The sequence below is a fragment of the Schizophyllum commune genome (genome assembly GCF_000143185.2).
Source record: "Schizophyllum commune H4-8 unplaced genomic scaffold SCHCOscaffold_4, whole genome shotgun sequence".
Lineage (NCBI taxonomy): Eukaryota > Fungi > Basidiomycota > Agaricomycetes > Agaricales > Schizophyllaceae > Schizophyllum > Schizophyllum commune.
In genome coordinates, this window is record NW_026089541.1 from 1,607,512 (window position 1) to 1,629,199 (window position 21,688).

Sequence of the window (21,688 nt, forward strand, 5' to 3'; positions counted from 1 at the left end):
TCCACGCGAATGAGAAGCTCTACACCTGCGAAAGAGGCACGTCGGGACCAGGTAAGTCTGTCGCGGCCTTTGCGATGTCCAGATGACTGACCAACTCTTCAGAACTCAGCAATTACAACCCTTTCACGCCGACGTGCCGCCCTTCAAGACTTCCGAGAACGTCATTTTTGGCGAGAAGGAACCCCCCTTCCCTTTTCCCTCCATTCATGTCGTCGCGCTCAGCCCCGACGCGCTAGTTCCTCGACGACGCCAGAAAACAAGCAAGGCGTCGCCTCGAACGAGCCTACAACACGATGATGGCACGGGAAGAAACACATGGAGCATGCGGGATGCGCCAGGGGGCGCCTGCGCCACCCCCTCCTTTCTCGTTTCCACCTCAAGAACCATCGAGGGGAGTCACCTGGAGGTCGGGGAACAACTCTGTGAGCTCGCCGTATCTTTCCTTGAGGTGTGGCAAGGGCGGGGAATGCGATACGGAAGGAGAAGGGGGTGGTGTACACGCAGAGGGCGAGCTGCGAGGGGTGGGGGGCTCATTTGAGTGGAAGAGGCGTGGTGTGAGGGAAGGTACGAAGCTGTTTAGCAAGTCGTACTCGCTCGAATTAACACGATCCTGCCTTATTACGGTGAGGAGGGGTCAAGGTCGAAAGAGAGGGGGCACTTAATGTGTGCGGGGGCTCCCACCACGTCAAGGAGTAGTCGCGCGACGTCTACGAAGGCGCTCGGCACGGGGTACGAAGGCCCGACATCAATCTTCGGGATAAGGACTTCAGTTCGAGGAGAAGGGGAGGGAGGGCACCTGCTTCCGTCGTCGTACGTACTCTAGGCTTACACCCCACGTACGTAGACTGCGAATATCATCTATTTCACCCCATCCCCACCTTCGCCCGAGTCAACAAAGATCGAAATGAGTCGAGTGGCACAGTTGCCACAATTGTTGAGTTGGCCAAAATGTGCTGCGCCCCCTCGCTTTTCATCAAAGAGGGGCTTGCTGCACCTCACCCTCGGGATTACTGCCCCTTCCCCACTTTCTCCCTCTCTTCCCCTTCGTTCTACTTGTATTGTCTTTGCTCGAGCGATGCATTTCACTCCCAAACTCGGTAGGTGCATCCTCTTCCTTCCCCCTCCTTCCCTCCCCCTCCCTGCGCTTCCTCACCCTCTTAACCTCTCCCATTCGCTCTGCTAGGTCCTTTCTATGTAATTCTACCTTGGTTGTTCTCCTTCTCTCCCACCCCACCTCACGCTCCCTTGCCCCCTTATCCCCCCATCAATCCCTTCTCATTTTCACCCGCCTTCACCCCTCCTTCTCACTCCCTTCCTTCTCGTCGTCTGTTGGCGAACAAAAACGCGCGAGTGCGCGAGTCTGCGCGTCGTCTCCCTTCCCCTTCTCCCCCTTCTCCACTCCCCTCTACTCCCCTTCTCCCCTTCCCTCGCCCCCTCGTCGTCTCGCGTCTTTAGTCCCTAATCGCGCACCTTGGATCTCCTATCTGGTACATAATGATTGCGCCCACGGATATCAAACATCCACTGTGGTTTTACCTGGCAGACACCGAACAAGTGTTCAAGCCTACCCTACATCACATGACAAAGCAGCGGGTCATTCCCAACTCACCGCCCCTCTGAGTCTAAGTGTATTCTCATCGAAGGTTCGGCACCCCGCCGCTTGCGGCCTTTCCCCCCCTGATTGAATGTAGCGGATGAGAGCAAATTTGGGCACAAGGGCTCCCTGATATGGGTTTCATACAAGAGTGGGTGTGGTGACTAGGGTAGGGGGGAGATATCGCATTGAAGCGCAGATATCGATGGGGTCTTCTATGGACACGCTAAGGGCTGCGGAGAAGCTGAGGGCATGCTTTTTCGCAGGGAAATATTGCGAGAGACCTCGGCGAAGGGGAGAGGCGCATGAATTGTGCTTAGAAAATCCGGGGACTGAATCTGAGCTGGGCAACGTGATGAGCGATGAGAGGGGGAGGGGAAGATGATCGGGATCAGGTGGATTGCGGGGGCAATATGCGAGGATGTTGCCGACACGGTCCTCGCACGGTTCTCCTCCTGCTTTCATGCTCGTTGACGCATACCCTCTCCTCTAACCCCCAGACGCTGCTCTCGGCTTCCCCCCTGCTCTCCAGCTGTCACGTAAGCGCACACGCCGCTTACATCGGACGTACGGCTCCCGACGCTGCATTGTCCGCCCCTCTTCAAGAAGCTGCGCTAAGACGGGCGCGACATCCCTCCCACTGTCCCCTCATTTCTACCACGCAATCCTGATGGCGACCTCCGACGGACGATACATGTACACTGGCCCCTCGAATTCGTACGGGTATGCCTACGGCCACGAAACTTCCTCCTATGCCCGCAACGCCCGCGCCGTGAGTGGCGGCGTCCACCCTTCGAACGCGCTTCAGCATCCGCACCATTACTCGGCTCCTGCAGCCCAGCCCCAACCTCAGCCTCAGCAGCACACCGGGACACTCCCGCCACCCCCATCCGCGTACGCCGCTCAGCAGCCCTACGCCCACTCCCAGCACCCCCACCCCCACCCCCACCAACAATCTCGCGCCCAAGCATCATCGCAGCAGCGCGCCCCCGCGCCCCCACATGCCCTGTCCGCAACTACCCACCAAGCTTCGCAAGCACAGCAGCAGTACGTTTCGCCCTCAACCGCGGCGCCTGTTTCCTACTCCACATACGGCTCCGTAAACGGGGGCAGCGTACGCGCGAACAGTCCCCCCTCCCCTTCCTACGACACGCAGCAGCGCCCGCCGTACTCCACGCGACCCGAGTACGAGGCACAACGGCCCGCTTACGACTCCTCACGAGCGAGCTTCGAAGCGCCGCGGACGAGTTTTGATGCACAGAGGACAAGCTTTGATGCGCAAAGGAATGGCTACGAAGCACCGAGGAGCGCGTACGATGCCTCACGAGCGTCGTACGAGTCTCAACGACCGCAGGAAGTAACACGAACAGTGGCGCCGGGGTACGAGTCCTCGCGGCAGTATGAAGCTGCTCCGCGGCAGATGTTTGACCGGCAGGCATACGAGGCTCAACGACAGTCATACGATGCGTCGAGACAGCAGTGGGGATATGGACAACCCTATTCGCAAGGACCGCAGCCGCCGCAGCCTGCCCAAGCACCTTCAACGAACCCCGCTGCGTCGACCAGTGCCTCCTACCCATCTACCGCACCGCAGTCATCCAGCGCATCGTACCCATCGGGAGCCCCTCACCCGTCGAGCTCTGCGTACACTTCTAGTGGCTCCCACCCCGGGCCTTCTGGTGCGCCTCAGCCCGGACCTTCTAGCGCCTCGCGCTCGGCCAGCTCTTCGCAGGCGCCCACTTCGTCATTGCAGCAGGCGTATCCCGCAACATATCCCACCCCGGCAGTGCCGCCGCCCGAGCCGTCACGCAGCAGTGCCACGCGGGGCGACTTGACGATGCGGGGCGAGACCTCGATGCGAGTCGATCCCAGTATGCGCGGTGAGACCTCGATGCGCGTTGATTCGAACGGACATCGTCCTCCTCCGAATGGTTATGGGCCATCATCCAGCGAGCAACGTGCCTCAATAAGTGCCCAGCCGCTCGCAAACGGTCAAAGATCTCTATCGAACGGGCAACGCGCGTCAGTCAGCTCGACAAGACCACTAGCGAACGGTCATGCACCAAGTAGTAGCCAACCGCCGCTGGTAAACGGCTACTCGCCGCCAACCATCAGCCATGCTCTCCCCGACGGGTACCCGCCAACGAATGGGTACTCACCTCCAACGAATGGACACCCGCATATGAGTGGACATCCGTCATCGAATGGGCGCCATACGATGGACTCGCCACCAGCGAACGAACCGTTGACAGCAACCGGACACCCTTCGACGAACGGACATCAACCGGTCAACGGACACGCTTCACCCCCGCCTCCACCTCCGCCACCTATGAATGAGTACGCGCGAACACCATCACCGAGGATTCAGATTGATTACCAGAACGTACGTCTCTGCTTCCCTGACATTTACTTCTACGTCTCCTTCTCCTCATGAAATTGTCTGTTCTCCGTCTCATCCGTTTCGAAACTCACGCTCCCCCCGCAGCTCCTCCAATCCTGCCGCGTCGTCCTCGACGGCGCCCGCGCCCTCCAATCCGACTTCACCGCCGACGTCCACTTCAAACCGCCCATTGAAGCCCTCGAAACCATGTTCGCCGCCGCGCATGCGAACGTGCGCATGATGCGCGGAGAGCGGGGCGTGCAGTGGGAGGTTGAGGTCAACCGGGTTGGCGCGGGTGTGAATGGGAGGGAAGGTGCTGCGAACGGGCGAGACGGTGGCGTAAATGGGCGAGACGGGCGGGAAGGTGCAGCAGTTGGGCGAGAAGGAGGGGCGCCACGAAATGGACGGGAGCCCACGACGCCGGTGAAGGTGTCCTCGTCGCCAGAGGTAGCGAAGACGGCGTTGCCGGAAGCGTCAAGAGGGTTGCCGCCACCCCCGGCGGTGGGGCAGTCGCAACTGATTCATGCGGTGGAGGGCGAGGGGCAGACGTGTTTGGGCTGCGACGCGACGACGACGCCGGAGTGGAGGAGGGGGCCGATGGGTGAGTGCGCTTGCTACGATTCTGTATTATCAATTCTGGCGCTCCTTCGTCGCTACGCTGCACGCGCCCCCGCCAATGTGGAGTATGGGCATGTGGCTGTGAATGCTTACAATTTATTGCAGGACCGCGAACGCTGTGCAACGCTTGCGGATTGGTGTACGCGAAGATGGTGAAGAGGCGCCAGAAGGCGGAGGGGCGGGAGAAGCAGGACATGTCCGAGAGCGACGAGGAGGACGGAATGGACGTGGACTAGCGCGCATCTGGGTCTCCACAGGATTTACCTTCCCCTCGTCGTCTTCTTTCTCTCTAGGCTGCCTTTGGTTCGCGCACCTCGCTCGCGAGTGATCCTTCCCTGGCACGACCTCTATACGAACGGCTGGTGCATACCGTCGGACGGTGGAACAGTATTTTCTCGCGCCTACACATATTCTACGATTCCAGTGGTACTTCGGTTTGGTCTGTATACACTCGTCCTCGCTATCAGCCTGTCCTTCCACGAGCTTCCTTTACGATTCTGCGTTCATCCGTCTGCTTCGTTGTCTGTTTCGCCCTCTCCTGTGCCATCTTACCATAGTACATACACGCTGTCATCTCTTATTATCTGCATAAACCTACTGTCATACTTACTTCGTACTTACTACATACTTCGCTCGCCCGATACCCCATCTGTTGTCCAGTACATACATACATACCAAATTTTTTGCACGTCTTGACCCGATCCTTTAACTGCTTTCCCATGTTGCAACCTTTCTCGGCTCGCTTTTTTCGTCGCTGTGCTTTTCAGCAGAATACGGTCCTTCTGAACTCTTCATCCTTGCATTTACTGCTTCGCTGTTGTGGGCTTGCGGCTTTTGAGGGGCGTAAGCTCATGGGGAGGGCATCGGAGATTGATAACCCACTTGCAGCACCTCGACTCGATAGCTAAGTGGTTATAGCGTGGGATTGCAGATCCTAAGGTCCCGTGTTCAAATCACGGTCGGGTCTTGTGCTTCAACTGGTTTTGTATTTTTTGCCGATGCATGTCAAAACGATGCTATGGCCAGAGCTCAGAAAGCTTCACAATCAGAAGGTTACCTTGTAAAGTCCTTTCAAGATGGCAGCTGCTTGTTATGGGGTCACGACACTTCTCATGGGGCAAATCTCGTTCTACAGCCCTTCGACTGAAGATGTCCATTATAGCTTGACAGAGTCTGAACCACTGCAGCTGCTAAACAAAAAGGATGGTTCGTCCTCACAAGACCCGACCGTGATTTGAACACGGGACCTTAGGATCTGCAATCCCACGCTATAACCACTTAGCTATCGAGTCTCGGCGTATAGCGCCGACAAGTAAAACCTAACCCGCGTCTGATCGTGAGAATGCAACCAATGTGGCGTCGGACCCGGTGTTCGCGCATTGTTCTCGCGCCGTCATCACTAGCGCCAGGCCACTCGCCGCCTGCTGCCCCAAACCTTCGACCCGCGTCTCTCCTGCACCGCAGGCTTGCTTGCGCGTCTGATACCCAAGATGATGGTCGACTATAACCGCACCAGATTCGTGGACGTGAGTGAATGGTCTATCGACGCGTTCTACATTGTACTGACCGTGTTCGTGAATCCCCTCACTGCTGTATGCTTGATACTTCTGGTCCCCCTTCCGTCTGCATTGGCGCGCATTCTCCTTCCCTACTTCGCCCTTCTCTTGGTCTCATTGTCGGTGTCGCAAACCTCAGAGCCTACTCGAGAATAACAAGGACCAGCCGCCGTCCTTCAAGATCCATCTTCACGCGGAGCACTGGAACCTAAATAACGGGTCCAAGTTCCTGTACAACAACCAGGTTGCGGTACGTGATCCGCCCCCTCACTCGCCTACGCTCGCTGACACTCCCCTCCAACCTGTTCCCCTCCCCGATCACTCCTCATTTCATCCCCTTCACCATCTTCCAAACCTAGTCCCTCCTCGATGATATCCGAGAGCACCGCATACCCGCCGACTTCCTCGGCCTCTTCACCGAGAGCAACGTCCCCTTCTACGAGGGTGCGCCCCATACGCCTCTCCATTCCCCCGCCTTGTTCTCACCTCAGACCCCACCTACCCCAGGCTGCCTCATCGTCGAGCTCATCGACTACCGCGTGGGCGCGCAGAAGGACATCGCCTCCACCAGCAAGCAGCCCATCGCCTCCACCTCTACCTCCGCCAACCAACCGACGACTGCTCCCCTCGTCACCCGCGTGGTCTTATTCCCGACACCGGAGACGGTGTATACAGATATTTGCCTCCTTGGCGCGCGATACGGCGCGCGGTGGACGGACATGGACGCGCTCGAGGCGGAGGCTCGGATATTGGTACGTTCCGGTGTCATCGCGCTCTCAACCCCCGCTCTATCCCATCGTCATACTAGCCTCTTTGCACTGCCTCCTACTACGGTCCTTCGTATTGTCTTTTCTAGCTCCGAGGCGCCCTTCTTATCCTCTACCTCCCTACCGTCTTCCCTTATCTTCGCTCTCGTATCATCTCTATAATCTCCCTTCCCCCTCACCTCCCTTCTCACTCACCTCCTCTCCCCCCTCGTCCCCCCTTCCCTCATCCACTAACCACCCCCCAGCTCGCCACCGCCCCACCCCTCTGCCTCGACCCCGACCCGCACCTCACGCGCGCCGTGAACGCGACAATGAAGGTGTCCACCCCATCCACGCCCACATCCCTCAAACGCAAGGCGAGCGCGGCGCTCGACGCGGAGGACGCGCGCGCGAGACGGGCGAAGGTGATGCAGTTCATGAAGCCCAGGGAGACGTTGAGGGCGGGGGGTGGGTGAGTGGATTTGGTTTTATTGATGTCGTCTGATTAGGCGCTCGTCTGGTTAGGCGCTGACGAATGTAACCCTCGCAGACACCGCCTCTTCGACGCCCTGCAGCGCGTGCGCGCGGGCAAGTCGAACGCGGAGGACGAGCAACCGCCACCGACCGCCGCGGCTGCACCCAGTACTACAACCACGACCACAAGCAGATCCCGCGGCGCAAGCGCGCAACCGGGGATCACGATCTCGAACTCGCTGTATGCGGGACAGCCGCCGCCGAATTATGCAGGCCAGCCGCCTCAACAGAGCGCGCCGCAACAGCCAAATACTTCACAACAGAACGCGCCGTATGCGGGTCAGCAGGCACACGCGGGCCAACCACCAAATACTGCACAACAACAGAACGCGCAATATGCGGGCCAGCAACAGCCGTACGCCGGACAGCAGGGATACGCGGGTCAACAGCCCGCGCCCGCAATCCCGCCCACCATTGCCGCCAATCTTACGCGCACGCAAACGCCGAATGGGCGGGTGACGCCGAATGCGGTGAACGGGAGGACGACGCCTGCAGTCGTCAACGGGCGAGCAACGCCTGCGGCGCCGAATGGGGTCGCTGTAAATGGGCGAGCGACGCCGGCCGTTGTAAATGGACGCGCGACGCCTGCGGTGGTGAATGGGCGAGTGACGCCTGGTTTGGCGAACGGTAGGGCGACGCCCACTATGCCAAATGGTGTTGCTGTCAATGGAAGAGCGACACCGGCTGTGGGGATGGTCAATGGGCAGGCGGTGGTCAACGGGCAGGCTGTGGCGAACGCACAAGCTGTAGCGAATGGGGTCATGACCCTGAACAGCCAAGCGATGGCGAACGGTCGTCAAACGCCACAAACAATACCAACCGCGACGCAGCAGTTCCTGCACCAGCAGCGCGCGGGGCAGCAGCAGCACTTGAATCCGATCCAGCAACAGCAGCATGCGATCCAGCAGCAACATGCGCTTCAGCAGCAGCAAGCGGCTCAGCAGCAACACCAACAACACGCGCATCAGCAACAGCAGCAGCAAGCGCATCAGCAGCAACAGCAGCAACACCACCCCACCCAACCCCCCGCAGGCAACGCGCTCGGCCTATCGGACGCACCGCAGCGATTCGCGGGCTCGCCGCCCATACAAGGATCGCCCTCGCAAGGCTTCACCGCCAGCCCGCAGCTACAGCGCACCATGGCCGCCGGCTCGCCACCCATGCAGGGCTCACCGCGCCAGGGCTTCGCAGGCTCGCCACCACAGCCGTCGCCGCAGATGCAGCGCGCTTTCGCGGGTTCGCCGCCCGTGCAGAGCTCGCCGCAGCCGCCGTTCGCGGGCTCGCCGCAGCAGCGGCAGTTCGCGGGGTCCCCGCCCGCGCAGGCGACGCCGCAGATGCAGGCACAGCGGGTCCAGCAGATGATGGTTCAGCAGCAGCAGCAGCAGCAAATGCAGGCGTCCCAGCAGCAACAGTCCCAACAGCAGCCTCAACAGCCCCAGCCCCCACAACAACAACCCGCATCCGGACCCCTCCGCCCGCCCACGCAGCAACAAGTCGCCGCCGCGATGCAGGCGATCCAGCAGCAGCACCCGCAGATGCAGATCCACCCTCAACAAGCACCGCTCTTCGCGCAGTTCTACGCCGTGTACACGAGCGCGGGCGGGGACGCGCTGCTGCGGAGCGCGGAGGCGACGATGGGCTTCCTGCAGCGGCACCCCGGGTGGCGGACGATCCCGCCGTCGGCGAAGACGGGCATCTCGACGAAGGTGGGGGCGGCGGTGGGGAATCTGCAGGTGCTGTGGCAGATGTGGATAGGGTTGACGCGGCAGGTTCATGCGCAGGCGCGGGGGCAGCAGGCTCAGCAGCAACAGGCTCAGCAGGCTCAGCAGCAGCAGGCTCAGCAAAATGGTCAGCAGCAGCAGCAGGCAGCGCAAGCGGCTCAGGCGCAGCAGCAAGCAGCTCAGCAACAAGCCGCGCAGCAGCAGGCGGCGCATCAGCAAGCGGCGCAACAGCAGGCTCAGGCAAGCCAGCAGCAGATGCAAATTCAGCAACAGCAACAAGCCGCGGCTCAGGCCATTCAACAACAGCCACGCCCTCCGAGTCAGCAACAACATCCACCCGCTCAGCAAATGCAGCAGCCGCCACGTCCACCTACCCAACAACCCCAGCAGCAGGTCCCGCACCAGCAGCCGAACCCGCAACCTCAGCAAATCGCCCCAACGCCGCAACAGCAGCTCACGCCTGTTCAGCACCAGCAAATGCAACAATTACAGCGCAACGCCGCCTATGCGCAAGCCTCACCCGAGCAACAACGGCTTTACATGCAGCAGTACATGCAGATGTACGGGCACAACGGCGGCGCGCCCGTCGTCTGGGCGGTCCCGCAAGGCGCCCAGTACACCATCGCGGCCGCGGGGCGGGGCGCAGGGCAGCCAGGGCAGGGAGCGCAGATGACGCAGGCGCAGGCGGCTCAGATCGCGCAGGCGCAAGCGCTGGCTCGCGCACAGGCGGCGGGGCGCGGGCAGCAACAGCAGCAGCAGCAGCAGCAGCCGACGCTCACCCAGCTCCAGACGCAGATGGCGCAGGTCTCGCAGATGCACCAGCAGCAGAGCGCGCAGGTGCAGGCGCAGTACCACCAGGCGCAGGCGCAGTACTCGAATATGCAGCCGCAGGGGCAGCACGCGCAGCCGGGGCAGATGCAGTTCACGCAGCAGCAGGTGCAGCAGATGCAGGCGCACGCGGCCCAGCAGCAGATGATGATGCGCGGGGCGGGCGTTGCGGGGAAGATGGCCATTCCGAGAGGGAGGGGGCGGGGGATGTAGCGCCTTAAAGGGGGGGGGGGGTAATTGTGAGCAACTCAGGTATTCGGGGAGGGCAGGGCGATCACACCACGAGCTCTGGCAATGCTTTGTATCATATCATGTTCTGTATTTATCGCGTTGTATCGTAGGGATGGATGTGGAGGCTTGCAATGTGTGTCCGAAGATTCCAAGTTCTGCTTTGGACTTAGTCTCGAACCAGCCGTTTCGTCGGCTTTTTTTGGCTCTGTTTACAGCCACTGTTTGGGTGAATAGATGAACCTTGTACGGCGACGTACAGTTTACGAGACCTGCTTGCAGGATCATCTTGCCAACTCAAAACTCGCTGCGTCAGGCGGCACAGAAGGCACAAAAAAGATGGGTATTGTAGCAGTACATCGACGACGACAGACAAGACACGCTTTAGGCGGAAGCGAGCAGCCAAAACAAACATTACGACAGTGTCAATTTCGTAGTACACATTGCGATAGACTAACATTCGTAAAAGCCCCAAATTAGGATCACGTATTGCCTATGCTGGAGATGAATAATAAATCTGGATATACGGCCATAGGCCAGGGCGGCCAAGGTGACGTACCAACGCTCAGCTCAAGACATGGACGGAAGCAGTATCCGTCGTCTCTTTTAGCTGTCTTCCCTTGGTTATCGAGTCCTGACAAAGAAAGAGGTCAGTTTGATTGTGTTCCTCCATCCGGAGACTCAACGATACGTGGACGCACCAAGGCTCGGATCGGCCGTCATGCCCAGGACGTGAGCGATGGCCGCCATGGCCTTCATGTCGCTTTCGCCAGATAGGCCTAAGCAATCGGCAAGGGTCGCAAGCTTGGCGTTGACGAGGGTATGGCGCACAAAAGTCTCGGGCACGAAGGAGATGCTGCGCAGGCCCATCAGGACCGTTCGGCCTGCCTCATCGACGCCAAAGTGGCTCTTGTCTAGATCGGCCTGCGTGCAGAGGAGCCGTTCATCCCTGAGCGAAATGGGATCGACGCCCTGGCCGTGCTTATAAAGCTTCGTTCGGCCCTGTTCTCGGATGGCATGTCAGCGGACGACGGGCATGATCACTGATCAGGCAAGAGACACGCACCTTCTCGACGTAGCGCTCGAGGGCCTCGACGCTTTCGAACGGCAGAGGCGCCTCCTGGCCGTCGAAGAAGGCGTGTCGGATGAGGCCGCCTCCTAATGGTCCGAGCTTGTGGCCGGGAGGAATTTGCAGCCCCGAGAGCCACGTCACCACGGCGGCGATCCTCTTGTCAAGGTCGGCAGGAGATTTGGCGAGCTTGACATGCTCCAGAACGACGTACGCCGTGCCCTGGCCATTGTCGAAGCGATGGATGAGCTGGGGGATACGCGGTTTGTCGGGTCGCGGTTCGGAGCTGGCCAGGAAAAGACGCATCTTGACGCTGTGAGCGAGAACGGCTGGCTCGCCATATTGGACAAAGTACTGATTGACAACGACGTATCCGGCCCTGCGGCGACCATGCTGCACCTGGTGCTCTCTGCAGGCAGCGACGATGGCAGCCTCCATTTCGGCGGACAAGGACAGCATTGTGTGACTTTGTAGCCGTGGAGGAAAAGAGAAAAATGGCAAACGAGGCGTATGAGGTTAAGACCAGGACGAGTCCTGCTAGCTGCACTTTGGGTTTGGGTTTGAGTTTGATTTGAGTTTCGCCTTCGCGGTGGATTGTGTCCCGTTATGGTCTCGCGTGACGCGGAACGCCGCAGAGTCTGAATCAGTCTCGGAGATGACGGATACGGTCAGAAAAGTTTCCACGAAAGTTGGGGTGCGAAGCCCGCCTTCATTGGGACCAGACTCTAGTATCAGAACGACGGTCACTCATCTGGACTGCTAGAGTCGGGTCCCAAAACCAATGGTTGCGTATCCCTGACAAGAGCGCTGTGACGGCGCGATCGGCTGCGTATCCCCGGCATGGGTGCTGTAACGTTGCAATCGGTGCGCATATCCCTGGCAAGGGTGCTATGCGTGGTGAACGTGTCCCGGGCAGGGTGTTACCGATGACGGTGGGAGTTCAAGAGTAAAAGTGGTATATTTGTACATGTATGCGGCTGACGGTTGGCCTTCGGCTCTTGCCGGTTTGCGCCTACACCCTCACCTCGCCTGCATTGCTCAATGCTCATCCAGTGCACAGTGGTCTTCGAAAGCGCTGTATCTACGTTGTTACTCACCGAGAGACCACAAAGGCTCTGTAACCCTTGGGGTGAAGTGCAGCGAAATTGCTCGCCGTTTCACGAATCAGGCTGCGTGGCAAAGTCCGAAGACTTCAGGGCAGAGTCGCGTTGGCCTAACCTCACGTGTGGTCTCGTCGAGTGCCTGAGAGCGTGATTAGACTTGTTGTGTCTTTCTATATGTTCCTTATGTTATAGTCCTTCTATACTGTAGTCGCTCGTTGTCTACAGTAAGAGGTCGCCGCCTCTGAAAGAGCTGGTGGTTATCGGATTGGACAGGCGAATTTTTGGATAGCCATGCCTCCGATCGGCGGCGAGGCAACAGATGCAACGTCGGATTCAAGCAGGAAAAATGTAACGCCCAACTTGCATAGACCCGACCGTGATTTGAACACGGGACCTTAGGATCTGCAATCCCACGCTATAACCACTTAGCTATCGAGTCATGGTAGAAGACTCGGACCATTGCACAACAGCGCGGACGGGACGCATGCGCTTTCTTACTGCCCCCAATAATGCCGTCAGTTCATCGACGTGCAGGACTCTCTTACAAAAAGAGATAGTACAGGTGATGGGCAAAGATACAAGGTAAAGTACATACTCGGATAAGTAAGTCAAAAGTAAGTGGCGGGACACATACGTGAGTGCTAGTCAGGCTCTTCGAATGAGCACCGATTGGGCATCTCTAGCTACGCCGAAGACCATTTCTCTCTGCTGCGTACTCCCTGCTCATTCGCTGCCTACCATCTATATCTCCTCTATCACGTCGTCCTCGTCTACGGGTAGAGGCGCTGGTTTCGGCGCAGGTTTTGCGGCGGGAAACTTTTGTGGCACGGGTGCAGAGGTGTCGTTCGTCGAGGTCGGAGGGGCCGGCGCCTTCGCAGCCCCGTTGGCATCGATCGCGGGAGCAGGCGCATGCGCATCATTTGCAGGAGAAGGCGAACCAAAGCCGAGCGGTTCGATCCCCGACGCGTCTTCCTCCTCGACGTCGGCGGGCGCGGAGACCGATGCTGCTTTCGAGTCTGGATGTGGGAGATTAGCGGAGTTCGATTACTGTTCACGCCCTTGCGTCCATCTGCACGCCCCAAGCCCCACCTCTGCAGACGAGGAGACGGTCATGACACTCACCCAGCTCGATCCCCTCCACCGCGTTTACGAGCTCCTCCTCGTCCTCGATGTACGCGCCCTTCGCCTCCGGGCGCTTAAGCATGTTCACGAGGCGCTCAATGGTTTCGTGGATCTAGAAAGAGTGGGTTAGCGAATTCCGCTCGAAATATTGAATCGAAGGCAAGGAATCCAGCTCGAAGCACAATAGAGAGCGTTCAGAGCGAAGAATCCACTGTAAGAGGAGTCAAAACAGGATAATCACCCCCTCATCTTTCTCCGCCAGATGCGCGGCCCTGATGACCTCGTACACGCCTGAGTTCCTTAGCTTCTCGCGGCTCCAGCGGGTGGAGCACAACAGGAGGAGCGTCTCGGCGATGGTGTGGCGGATGGTGGCTGGAGGGTGGAATTAGCGCTGAATACTTCGAGCACGGACGAAGAAGGGCCGACTCTCATACGAAAGAAAGAAGTAGAGGGCCGGGGTAGGCGGAAAGGGAAAGGAATGGAAGGAGGCGCTCACCGTCCGGTTCCCTCTTCTTCGTCTCTGGTAACATTTGAAGCGCGATGGGAAGTTTCTCCATATCTTCCAAGTCTATCTCCTCCGGCCCCGCTAGAGGCAGTAACAAGGGAACGAGCACGTCAATCCCCGGCGCCGTCACAGTAGACGGCGGATCCTCCTTCGTCAACCGCGGCGCCGGAACCTGCTCCGTCTCCGGACTCAACATCGCCTTATGCGCCGGCAGCGCGAACGCACAATTCTTGATCGTGCTCGCCACCCCCGCGCGGCGTATCCGATCCGCATGCTCCGTGAACGGCGTCAACTTGGCTAGGGGGAACTCCAGCGGGCCATCGACCACGCCGCGCGGCGTGGGCGTGAGGAAGAAGCGCCGGCCGGCGGCGGTGGCGGAGAGGTTGGCGAAGACGTTCGCGAGGAAGTGGAGGGCGGACTTGCGCGGGCGCTTGTCGAGGTCGTCGGTTCCGGAGAGCTGGGCGCCTTGGACGAAGGCGTCGAGGAGGAGGGCGAGGGCGCGGACGCGGCGGGGCTCGCCGTGGGGATAGGGTACGGGGGCAGGGCAGCTGCCGCAGCGGGCGTCGGTGGGGAAGAGGGCGGCGCTAGGTGGGGCGTCTTTGGGGACGGAGGCGTCTGGGAGGACGGGGATCTCGAGGGTGGTCATCGCAGCGCATGCAGCGGCTCCCGCGGTGAGATTACTGAGCAGCATGGCGGACAAGTCGGCGAGCGTCGCCTGCCGCGCGCATGTATACGCCGCCAGGAAAGCGAGAAAGGACGGCTCATTGAGCAGGTTCGCGGCCTTCGCATCGTCGCTGAGGTTGACGAGGGCGCGGAAGGCATCGTGCGCGACGGCGAGCTGGTCGCGGCAGAGGAGCTTGAGGTTCTGGATCGCGGCGGGGGTGAAGATCGATCGGTGGGGGGCGCCCTGGGGCGTATGGGGGAGCAGGTGGGAGAGCGCGATCTGGCGCACGGACGGGTTGCGGTCGCGGAGGAAGCCGAGCAGCTCGTTCAGCTGGGACTCCATGGTGGGGCGGCGGGTGATCGACCAGACGATCGTCGACCAGGCGCTTATTCAAGGTCGGCAGCGCGGACCGTACAATCGGCAACTTCCGCCACGTTGAACTTGGACGGTGGAGGGCACTCTCCTCCTCATCGACTAATTTCATAACAAAGGGTGTTCTCATCCATACGCTCAGCAGCTGCGTTTGAATGCATGTATACAGGCTACGTGCGTATATCTACCCCCTACTTTGCTTCCCACTACATTGCCATCACTTGCCGGATGTCTGCGTGGTACTGGTCGCTTTCCCCATACTCTTCAACGTCCGAATGTGAAACGACGCAGAAGAAATCCCCTTGGTGGCCCATTCTGCCATTCTTGACAGCATCGAGTTGAATTCTTCGACGTCGATGATGAAAAGCGGCTCCGCGTCGTTCAGCAGCTCGTGCTGGCGGCGCAATATAGCCAACTGCGGAGTATCTTTGGTCCTTCTTTATCAATGAAATATAGTCGAGCTTACAGTGAGCAGCAGCGCTTTCGTATCTTCTTGCGAGTGAGTCAGAAGGAAGAAACTTGCTACCCGCTCCTCCATGTTCTGTACGATGGGCGACACGCGCTCTAAGAGTTGCGCGAGCTTGAGCTCGGACCTGCGAGGGAGGTCTTTCTGAGGCATGCGATCGAGTACGCCTATCAGGCATATCAGTACTCGTCGTTGATACCCCGTGAATCAGGACCTGGTGGCGCGCGTAATTGAACTTACCTCCCTGCGCACTGTGCTCCACCTTCTCGTTCTCGACAAGCCTTTGCACACTCTTCAAAGCATGCACAGGGAAATCGACTGCGTCCAACAGCTCGCAAAACCTCTGAATGGGTATCTCGCTTGGCGAAAGAACTAGTTCATCGGCGGCGTGTGGTGCAGTGACCTGCTTGACCACGTCTTCCACATCCAATGGTTCCGGAATCGAGGCGAACCTCCGATCCGCTTGTTGCAACATAGCCTGAGAGCGCACCCGTTCCACCTCCTCAATCGTTTTTGCCTCCTCCACGCGCCTAGTGTTGATGGCAGAACTCTGCCAGGTTCTGCCAATTCGGCCTGCCAGCCTGGCATGCCAGGCGGAACTCGAAGGTCTGCAAAACGAGGTGGCATAACCTGGCTTAATGAAGTGCAATTTTCAGCCTGTCTTGGCATTTTTGCGCACCTCTTCGACGCGGTTGAACTTGGTTGAGATAGTATAGAGCGAAACCACCTTTTCCCGACGCTCTTGGTGCGGTCGGAAGCATGGCTTAACTTCTGCCACGGGTGGCCATCAGCTCGACGCTCACGCGGTATGCCATCATAACCTGGCAGGAGCACAAGCGCGGCCCTTGCCTGCCGCATCAGAAGTTCCACCTACTTCAACAACTCCCTAAGAAGGTCAACACACCCGCCAAAGGCCTTTTTCTGCCTCTCAGGCGCCCGAATGACGGTGATTGCTAACATTCCCACGCCACCCTCTGCCACCCTCTGCCATTAAGCCAAAAGCCATTCTGCCGGGCTGCCACGGCGGAAAGACACCGAGACAATTCTGCCCTGGACACTACACGCGCCTCATCACGACCTTGTAGATCGCCTCCATGACAAACAGTGATACGACGACGTCTTCCGCCTTGGCGGTGTCGTTCATGATCTTCTCCTTCACGGCGGGTCCGACGCCAGTGATCTCCTCAAAAGCGTTCAGTGCGGCAACGGCGTCCGAGGATGAGACGTTCATGTCAGCGCCGGTATCAGCAGAGCCCGCTCGGAGTTGGCGCAAATAATCCTCCACAACGCGAATCGGTTTGCGAAGCCTGACTAGCCTCTGGTCGTATATTGAGGCTGTGTTCGTGGGGTTGTCTGGAGTGAAAGAGGTGGTCAGTCGGTCCTGGCAGTCAGTGACGTGGGAAGCAAGGAACGAGGCGACGCGCTCACGAGTGTCACATTCGTCGGACATTATAAGTGGCGCGAGATGAAGGAAGATCAAAGCAGGGTAGAAAATTTGGAGTTGGGAAAGAGGCGACGAGGGAATGCAAGTGAGGGTGAGGTTCGGGGGAGAAGATAAAGTAAGGAAGAAAGAGGAGAGCTGACCTTCTCTCACGCCCGTTGTCTTCTGATGCGAGTGATGGCCGTGTACACAAAAGGCGGTCTTATTGTTCCTCTTTCGGTCAGGTGCGTACCGAGGTTGAGTAATGCGGATTATTGCATTGTGCGTATGGAATCATCGAACGGGTGCAGAGTTGAATGCAGACAGTATGCAAGATCGTCGAGCGTGGACAGCGTGAGCAGTCCCGGCCCAAGATTGCCGTACAAAGGACGGCAGGAAAATCGATCCAGACCTTCCAGCCTTCATGAGCTTGACTGCGAAGAGGGCAGCCTAGGCGGCAAACACGCGATGTCTTCGAGTATCTTGAGGAGCTCCGGGTTGAGGTCTTCACCCTTGCACATCTCGAGCTCCCTGCTCGCGCACGACTCGAGTTCCTTGCTCGCGCTTGTCTCGGACTCTTTGCTCGCGCTCTTCACGAAATTCTGATTGTCGTGCGCTTCCATCGTGCGCCAGACAAAATTCTGCATGTCGATGAGGAAAGCGTTCAGCATGTCAACGCTTATGATGAAGGTCGGATTGTGCGGAGTAAAGCGTCGAGATTGCATCTTCAGGGTGCAGATCTGCAGGACGCGTCAGTAAGAGTTGGGGTCCGTGGCGCGACAGGATGTGGACTCTGTGGTGACGTTGTGAGGACTCTCGGAGGATGAGGCGCGGAGCGGGATGGACGAAGCCCGGTCTCAAGAACGATGAGACATACTATAACGACCATCTTGTGCATATCATCATTGTTTCTCAAAACTGCAAGCGCGCCGGGCAGACACGCCTCAATGACCTGCGCCACCGAACAGGCTGTGCGCAGGCGCCGAACGTGGTCCTCCAATAAGTGCGCAGGAATAGTCTGCAGGGGGCGGCAGGGTAAGACTGCGAGGGATAGTTGTGAGAAACCACGCTTTATGGCAGTATCCGAAGGGAAACTCGCTGACCTGCAGCCTCGAAAGCGTCCTTGGTCTGCTTGATCAATTCTCCCTGGCGGTCCAGCATTTCTGAAGGGAGTGAGCGGGCAAGCATGACCACCTGGTTGAGTCTCTGGACGTCTGTGGCGCCGGAGAGCAGTTTAGAACATGTCGAAGGCGGTGGCGTGCCACCCTCGTACCTTTGGTAGTGAAAGGACGAGACGGGGGAGGCGTGCTGGAAACCCGCGTGTCGTCCGAGCTGTTCGTTACGAGATTCGTGCTAGACATCGCGGATTTTTGACTTGAGTGCGGGAGGGGGTGAGAGATAGAAACAAGAGCGATGTGGCTGATTTAGGTCATTTTATAGCGTTGTGTTGGCCGTTGAACGGTTTGTCGATTTTGTTGCTTTCGCCGCATGCCCCTAAGGACACTGCCGTTCGCGTCATGGCCACTTTAGAGTAATGGCGACAAAGACATACTTCAGGTAAAGGAGATCCCGAACAAGGCCGCTTGGAAGGGGCGACACAATACTGGTGGCAGGAACAAGGTGGCCGGACTGGGACCCAGCGGCATACGCCGGAGGTCACCGGCACTTGCCGGACTCGCATTCACTCGCAAACTGGTCTTCCGGAATACTTACTGTACTTGTCCTAACACGTCCGGCCTCATCCGCCATGCCCTTCAACACCGTCAAGGCTCAGTCTCACACAGAAGAGGTTCCACAGGTCCCTTGTTGCGCCGTGGGTAGGTAGTGTTACAAAAGTACGTTCGTAGTAAGCAGTCGCAGGTCCGTCGGTGGGGGCTTGTCAGTACAAGTCGTGGGCTAGTCTGTCCATCGGATACATATGTAATCGCCCCATCGCGCACCCGCGCACTTCATAGCGCGCGAGGGTCTCAGAGCTTCGTCACTCCAAGATCATGAAAGACGCCTCGCTCAGAGGTCGCTCTCAGCGAGGATCTCGTTCAGCTGGTTGATGCTGCGGAGGAACATGCTAGGTAGAACATCGGTTGGTGGGCGTGGCGGGTGGTCGACGAGACGATTGTCGAACAGGCGCTTATTCAAGGTCGGCAGCGCGGACCGGCCAAATCGGCAACTGCCGTCAAGTCGAACTTGAACGGAAGACCTGCTTCTTGACGTGAGAGAAAGATTTTCGCTCATGAATAGTTATTCAAGGTCAAGTACGGCAGTATACATTGTTAGGGCACGAATCCACAGAATTGTAGAGATCAAGGATTTTCGACGAGCTATTTCGATATGGCCAGCCAGTTTCAGCGTGACACTCAACCCTTCAAGCTCCTTTGTTCGCCTGGGCTTGGATCTGCGCGGCGAATTCGTCCAGCGAGGACTGCTGGATGGGAGTGACATACGCAGCCTGGCGATACTTGTCGACTGCAAGCGGCTGTTAGCTCTACAGTACGTGAATGATAATCCAAAACACAGACCAGAAGCCGCGAGATCGTTCCATCTCCCCACGAGCTTTTCGTCGACGAAGCCCGCGATAGCCGCGTTGGCCGTGCGAACGTTCTTGTTGACCATGCCCCTGAGGTTGCTCAGGTCCGCCCCGATGCCCTGCCAGATACCGAGCAGCTCTTGGACGACCTGGATAGCGGCGGAGAGCGAGGCGAGGAAGCCGGTCAAGTTCGCCTGAAGGATCTCTTTTTCAGATTTTCGCGTGTAAGTAGGCGAGGAAGGCACTTACACCGATACAGTTGAGGTCAGCGATGAGGCGCTTCTCGTCCTGGATCTTGGTCACCTCGTCGGTGATGTCCTTCTTAAGCTCGCCGATCGCGCTCTCGAGCTTGGCAGCCGCTTTCCCGTACGTGACGGCGATGCCGATCGCGATGGCCGTCCCGATGGGAAAGAGCCAGGCATAGGTGACGGTGGTAGACGCAATGATAACGTCTGGGCATGGTCGTTAGCTCGCAACCAACTATTCGTATTCTTGCGATAGCTCACCCTTTTCGTACGCCGCCTCGTCGGCCCTAATAATGCGGCGGTTGCTGTCGAGGCTGGTCTCGAGCTGGGCAAGCTGGCCGACCTCGGTGTCGAGCCTGTCCTTGACGGCCTTGTTGCGCGTCGTCAGCGTCGACTGGTCCGACATGCACTCGTTCTCGAAGTCGGTGAGCGCCTTGACGGTCGCCGCGACCTTCGTCACGATGGCGTCGACGTTGGCAAGCTGCACGTCGATGAGGCCGTTGATGCTCTGCCTGATCTGCGCCTGGTCCGCCTCCTGGGCCGAGGGGAGCTGGCGGATGAGTTTGAAGATTTGGGCTGGCATGAGAGGTTAGTTCAAGCCCGTGAATTCTTCTGCAAGACGTCGTACCGTAGTAGGAGTCATCTACGGTGCCTCCGGCATTCTGGGCATAGCTGTAGACGTCGTCGGCGAGGGAAACGATGCTAGGGTAGGTCGTGTCCTTGAACGGAACGCAGTGGCTCTTGGTCTGCACGGATCACGTCAATTGTATCTGCTCGCCGCATCATTATCAGAGAAACTCACCGTGGCGTAGGCAGCGACGAGGTCCTTGAGAACGCCTTCGAGCTTGACCATGGTGTCCGTAGAGATGTCCAGGCGCTCTTGATAGCTCTGTGCGTCGACGGGAAGGAGCACGCCCGCCCAGACGTACTTCAGCAACTTGTACACATCGCCGTGCTGGAGGATATAGTTCCCGTCCTGGTTGATGAGGCCCTTCGGGGTCATGTCGATGGCGGGGGCAGTCATGGCTTCAGAGACGATGAGCGGAAGAGGTCAAAAAATGAGGACAGAAGAGCTGTGAGGAGACACCTCAGGCCTCGCGAGCTTATATAGGGTAAGAGACGCTGAGACAGGTAGACTGCGGGGCTACAAAACGGCTTGATCAAAATGCGCAGCGTGGCACGCGCACTGTGAGTCCTTCTCTAGAGAGCAGTTGGACAACAGCACTACCCCACCTGACGGACATGAGATCCAATGGGCCGCCGGTTGCCCGAGTATCCTGCATCTATACGAGGTTAGGGTTGGTCGAAGTTCTATCGTCGACGTCGATATGGGGAGAAAGACGGCTGAGCTGACTAAGTACACCGGGGAGGGGAAGATCCCGGAATTTGGGGTAATGGCGAGCTTTCATAGCCGGTATAATTCCAGTCGTGCGTTTTCTGGACGAAGGGTATCAAAGACGAGAAGCAATTGGAGGCGCCCTATCAGAATAACGTTTGCGAGCTTATGAGGTCGATGGCTTGGGAATCTACGCAGATGTGACCCTTGATCGATTCAAATTGCGCCGCTGCACTGGTGCGATAGACTCGGACTCGAGGAGCGATGCCTGCTGGTGCAGTCATGTAGTATTGTGAAAAGCCGCAAAGATAGGGTCGTCTGGCGTATGCTGTTCGAGTTCATTATCTGTAGAGCCATGTAAGCTAGATGCTTCAAGTTCGGCTCGAACAGCTGAGGATGAAAGGGGATCGTCGCAGTCCAAGTCAAGCTCGACAAGACGTGACATGGACCGTGACATTATCACTGATCACTGTCATTGCCTTCACGTTCGCAGCTCCTGATGCTCTGACAATCTCTGAACTCTCGCTGCTTTCAACTACCTCGTCGAGAAAAAAATCGCAATATTCACAGCGTCGCGCTCCTCTGGGTTACCCGAGAACTCTCATACCGGAAGTTCTGCGCCTGACCGCCTTCGTCTTCTCCTTCCGCCAGGCGGTC

At 58.3% G+C, this 21,688-nt stretch overlaps 8 protein-coding genes and 3 non-coding genes across 11 annotated transcripts; 3 read left to right on the forward strand and 8 right to left on the reverse strand.

Moving 5' to 3' along the window:
• The first annotated feature begins 3,797 nt into the window (after nt 1–3,797).
• Nucleotides 3,798–5,260, forward strand: SCHCODRAFT_084993 (uncharacterized protein). Its single transcript, XM_003032679.1, has 3 exons — nt 3,798–3,977; nt 4,080–4,575; nt 4,698–5,260. Exons 1-3 carry the CDS (start codon nt 3,813–3,815, stop codon nt 4,826–4,828), a joined length of 792 nt encoding a protein of 263 aa, XP_003032725.1. The 5' UTR covers nt 3,798–3,812; the 3' UTR covers nt 4,829–5,260.
• Nucleotides 5,261–5,486: 226 nt separating this feature from the next.
• On the forward strand, nt 5,487–5,559 carry SCHCODRAFT_t65. Its single transcript has one exon. It is a non-coding gene; the product is annotated as a tRNA-Cys (tRNA).
• A 252-nt stretch (nt 5,560–5,811) lies between these two features.
• On the reverse strand, nt 5,812–5,884 carry SCHCODRAFT_t82. The gene has a single exon. It is a non-coding gene; the product is annotated as a tRNA-Cys (tRNA).
• A 102-nt stretch (nt 5,885–5,986) lies between these two features.
• On the forward strand, nt 5,987–10,473 carry SCHCODRAFT_02535850 (uncharacterized protein). Its single transcript, XM_050343579.1, has 6 exons — nt 5,987–6,118; nt 6,288–6,398; nt 6,508–6,592; nt 6,656–6,900; nt 7,161–7,366; nt 7,445–10,473. The coding sequence occupies exons 1-6, from the start codon at nt 6,083–6,085 to the stop codon at nt 10,188–10,190; spliced, it is 3,429 nt and encodes a 1,142-aa protein (XP_050201098.1). The 5' UTR covers nt 5,987–6,082; the 3' UTR covers nt 10,191–10,473.
• A 56-nt stretch (nt 10,474–10,529) lies between these two features.
• Nucleotides 10,530–12,090, reverse strand: SCHCODRAFT_02618732 (uncharacterized protein). The gene is made up of 4 exons (XM_050344896.1): nt 11,272–12,090; nt 10,907–11,207; nt 10,765–10,839; nt 10,530–10,703 (listed from the first exon to the last, which is right to left on the reverse strand). Exons 1-4 carry the CDS (start codon nt 11,710–11,712, stop codon nt 10,699–10,701), a joined length of 822 nt encoding a protein of 273 aa, XP_050201099.1. The 5' UTR covers nt 11,713–12,090; the 3' UTR covers nt 10,530–10,698.
• Nucleotides 12,091–12,743: 653 nt separating this feature from the next.
• SCHCODRAFT_t81 lies at nt 12,744–12,816 on the reverse strand. The gene has a single exon. It is a non-coding gene; the product is annotated as a tRNA-Cys (tRNA).
• Nucleotides 12,817–12,880: 64 nt separating this feature from the next.
• Nucleotides 12,881–15,038, reverse strand: SCHCODRAFT_02746566 (DUF383-domain-containing protein). The gene is made up of 4 exons (XM_003033261.2): nt 13,996–15,038; nt 13,741–13,871; nt 13,500–13,611; nt 12,881–13,393 (listed from the first exon to the last, which is right to left on the reverse strand). The coding sequence occupies exons 1-4, from the start codon at nt 15,008–15,010 to the stop codon at nt 13,119–13,121; spliced, it is 1,533 nt and encodes a 510-aa protein (XP_003033307.2). The 5' UTR covers nt 15,011–15,038; the 3' UTR covers nt 12,881–13,118.
• Nucleotides 15,039–15,257: 219 nt separating this feature from the next.
• On the reverse strand, nt 15,258–16,267 carry SCHCODRAFT_02665547 (uncharacterized protein; the record flags this gene model as incomplete). Its single annotated transcript, XM_003033262.2, has 4 exons — nt 15,258–15,434; nt 15,507–15,673; nt 15,747–16,136; nt 16,186–16,267. The coding sequence occupies 4 exons, from the start codon at nt 16,265–16,267 to the stop codon at nt 15,258–15,260; spliced, it is 816 nt and encodes a 271-aa protein (XP_003033308.1).
• Nucleotides 16,268–16,319: 52 nt separating this feature from the next.
• SCHCODRAFT_02618737 (uncharacterized protein) lies at nt 16,320–17,056 on the reverse strand. The gene has a single exon (XM_003033263.3). It carries the CDS (start codon nt 16,954–16,956, stop codon nt 16,564–16,566), a length of 393 nt encoding a protein of 130 aa, XP_003033309.1. The 5' UTR covers nt 16,957–17,056; the 3' UTR covers nt 16,320–16,563.
• A 48-nt stretch (nt 17,057–17,104) lies between these two features.
• Nucleotides 17,105–18,412, reverse strand: SCHCODRAFT_02686613 (uncharacterized protein). Its single transcript, XM_003033264.3, has 4 exons — nt 18,200–18,412; nt 18,030–18,140; nt 17,804–17,967; nt 17,105–17,666 (listed from the first exon to the last, which is right to left on the reverse strand). Exons 1-4 carry the CDS (start codon nt 18,285–18,287, stop codon nt 17,349–17,351), a joined length of 681 nt encoding a protein of 226 aa, XP_003033310.1. The 5' UTR covers nt 18,288–18,412; the 3' UTR covers nt 17,105–17,348.
• A 755-nt stretch (nt 18,413–19,167) lies between these two features.
• SCHCODRAFT_02618742 (uncharacterized protein) lies at nt 19,168–20,937 on the reverse strand. The gene is made up of 6 exons (XM_003033265.2): nt 20,498–20,937; nt 20,324–20,441; nt 19,957–20,271; nt 19,700–19,902; nt 19,443–19,644; nt 19,168–19,389 (listed from the first exon to the last, which is right to left on the reverse strand). The coding sequence occupies exons 1-6, from the start codon at nt 20,717–20,719 to the stop codon at nt 19,289–19,291; spliced, it is 1,161 nt and encodes a 386-aa protein (XP_003033311.1). The 5' UTR covers nt 20,720–20,937; the 3' UTR covers nt 19,168–19,288.
• Nucleotides 20,938–21,688: the final 751 nt, after the last annotated feature.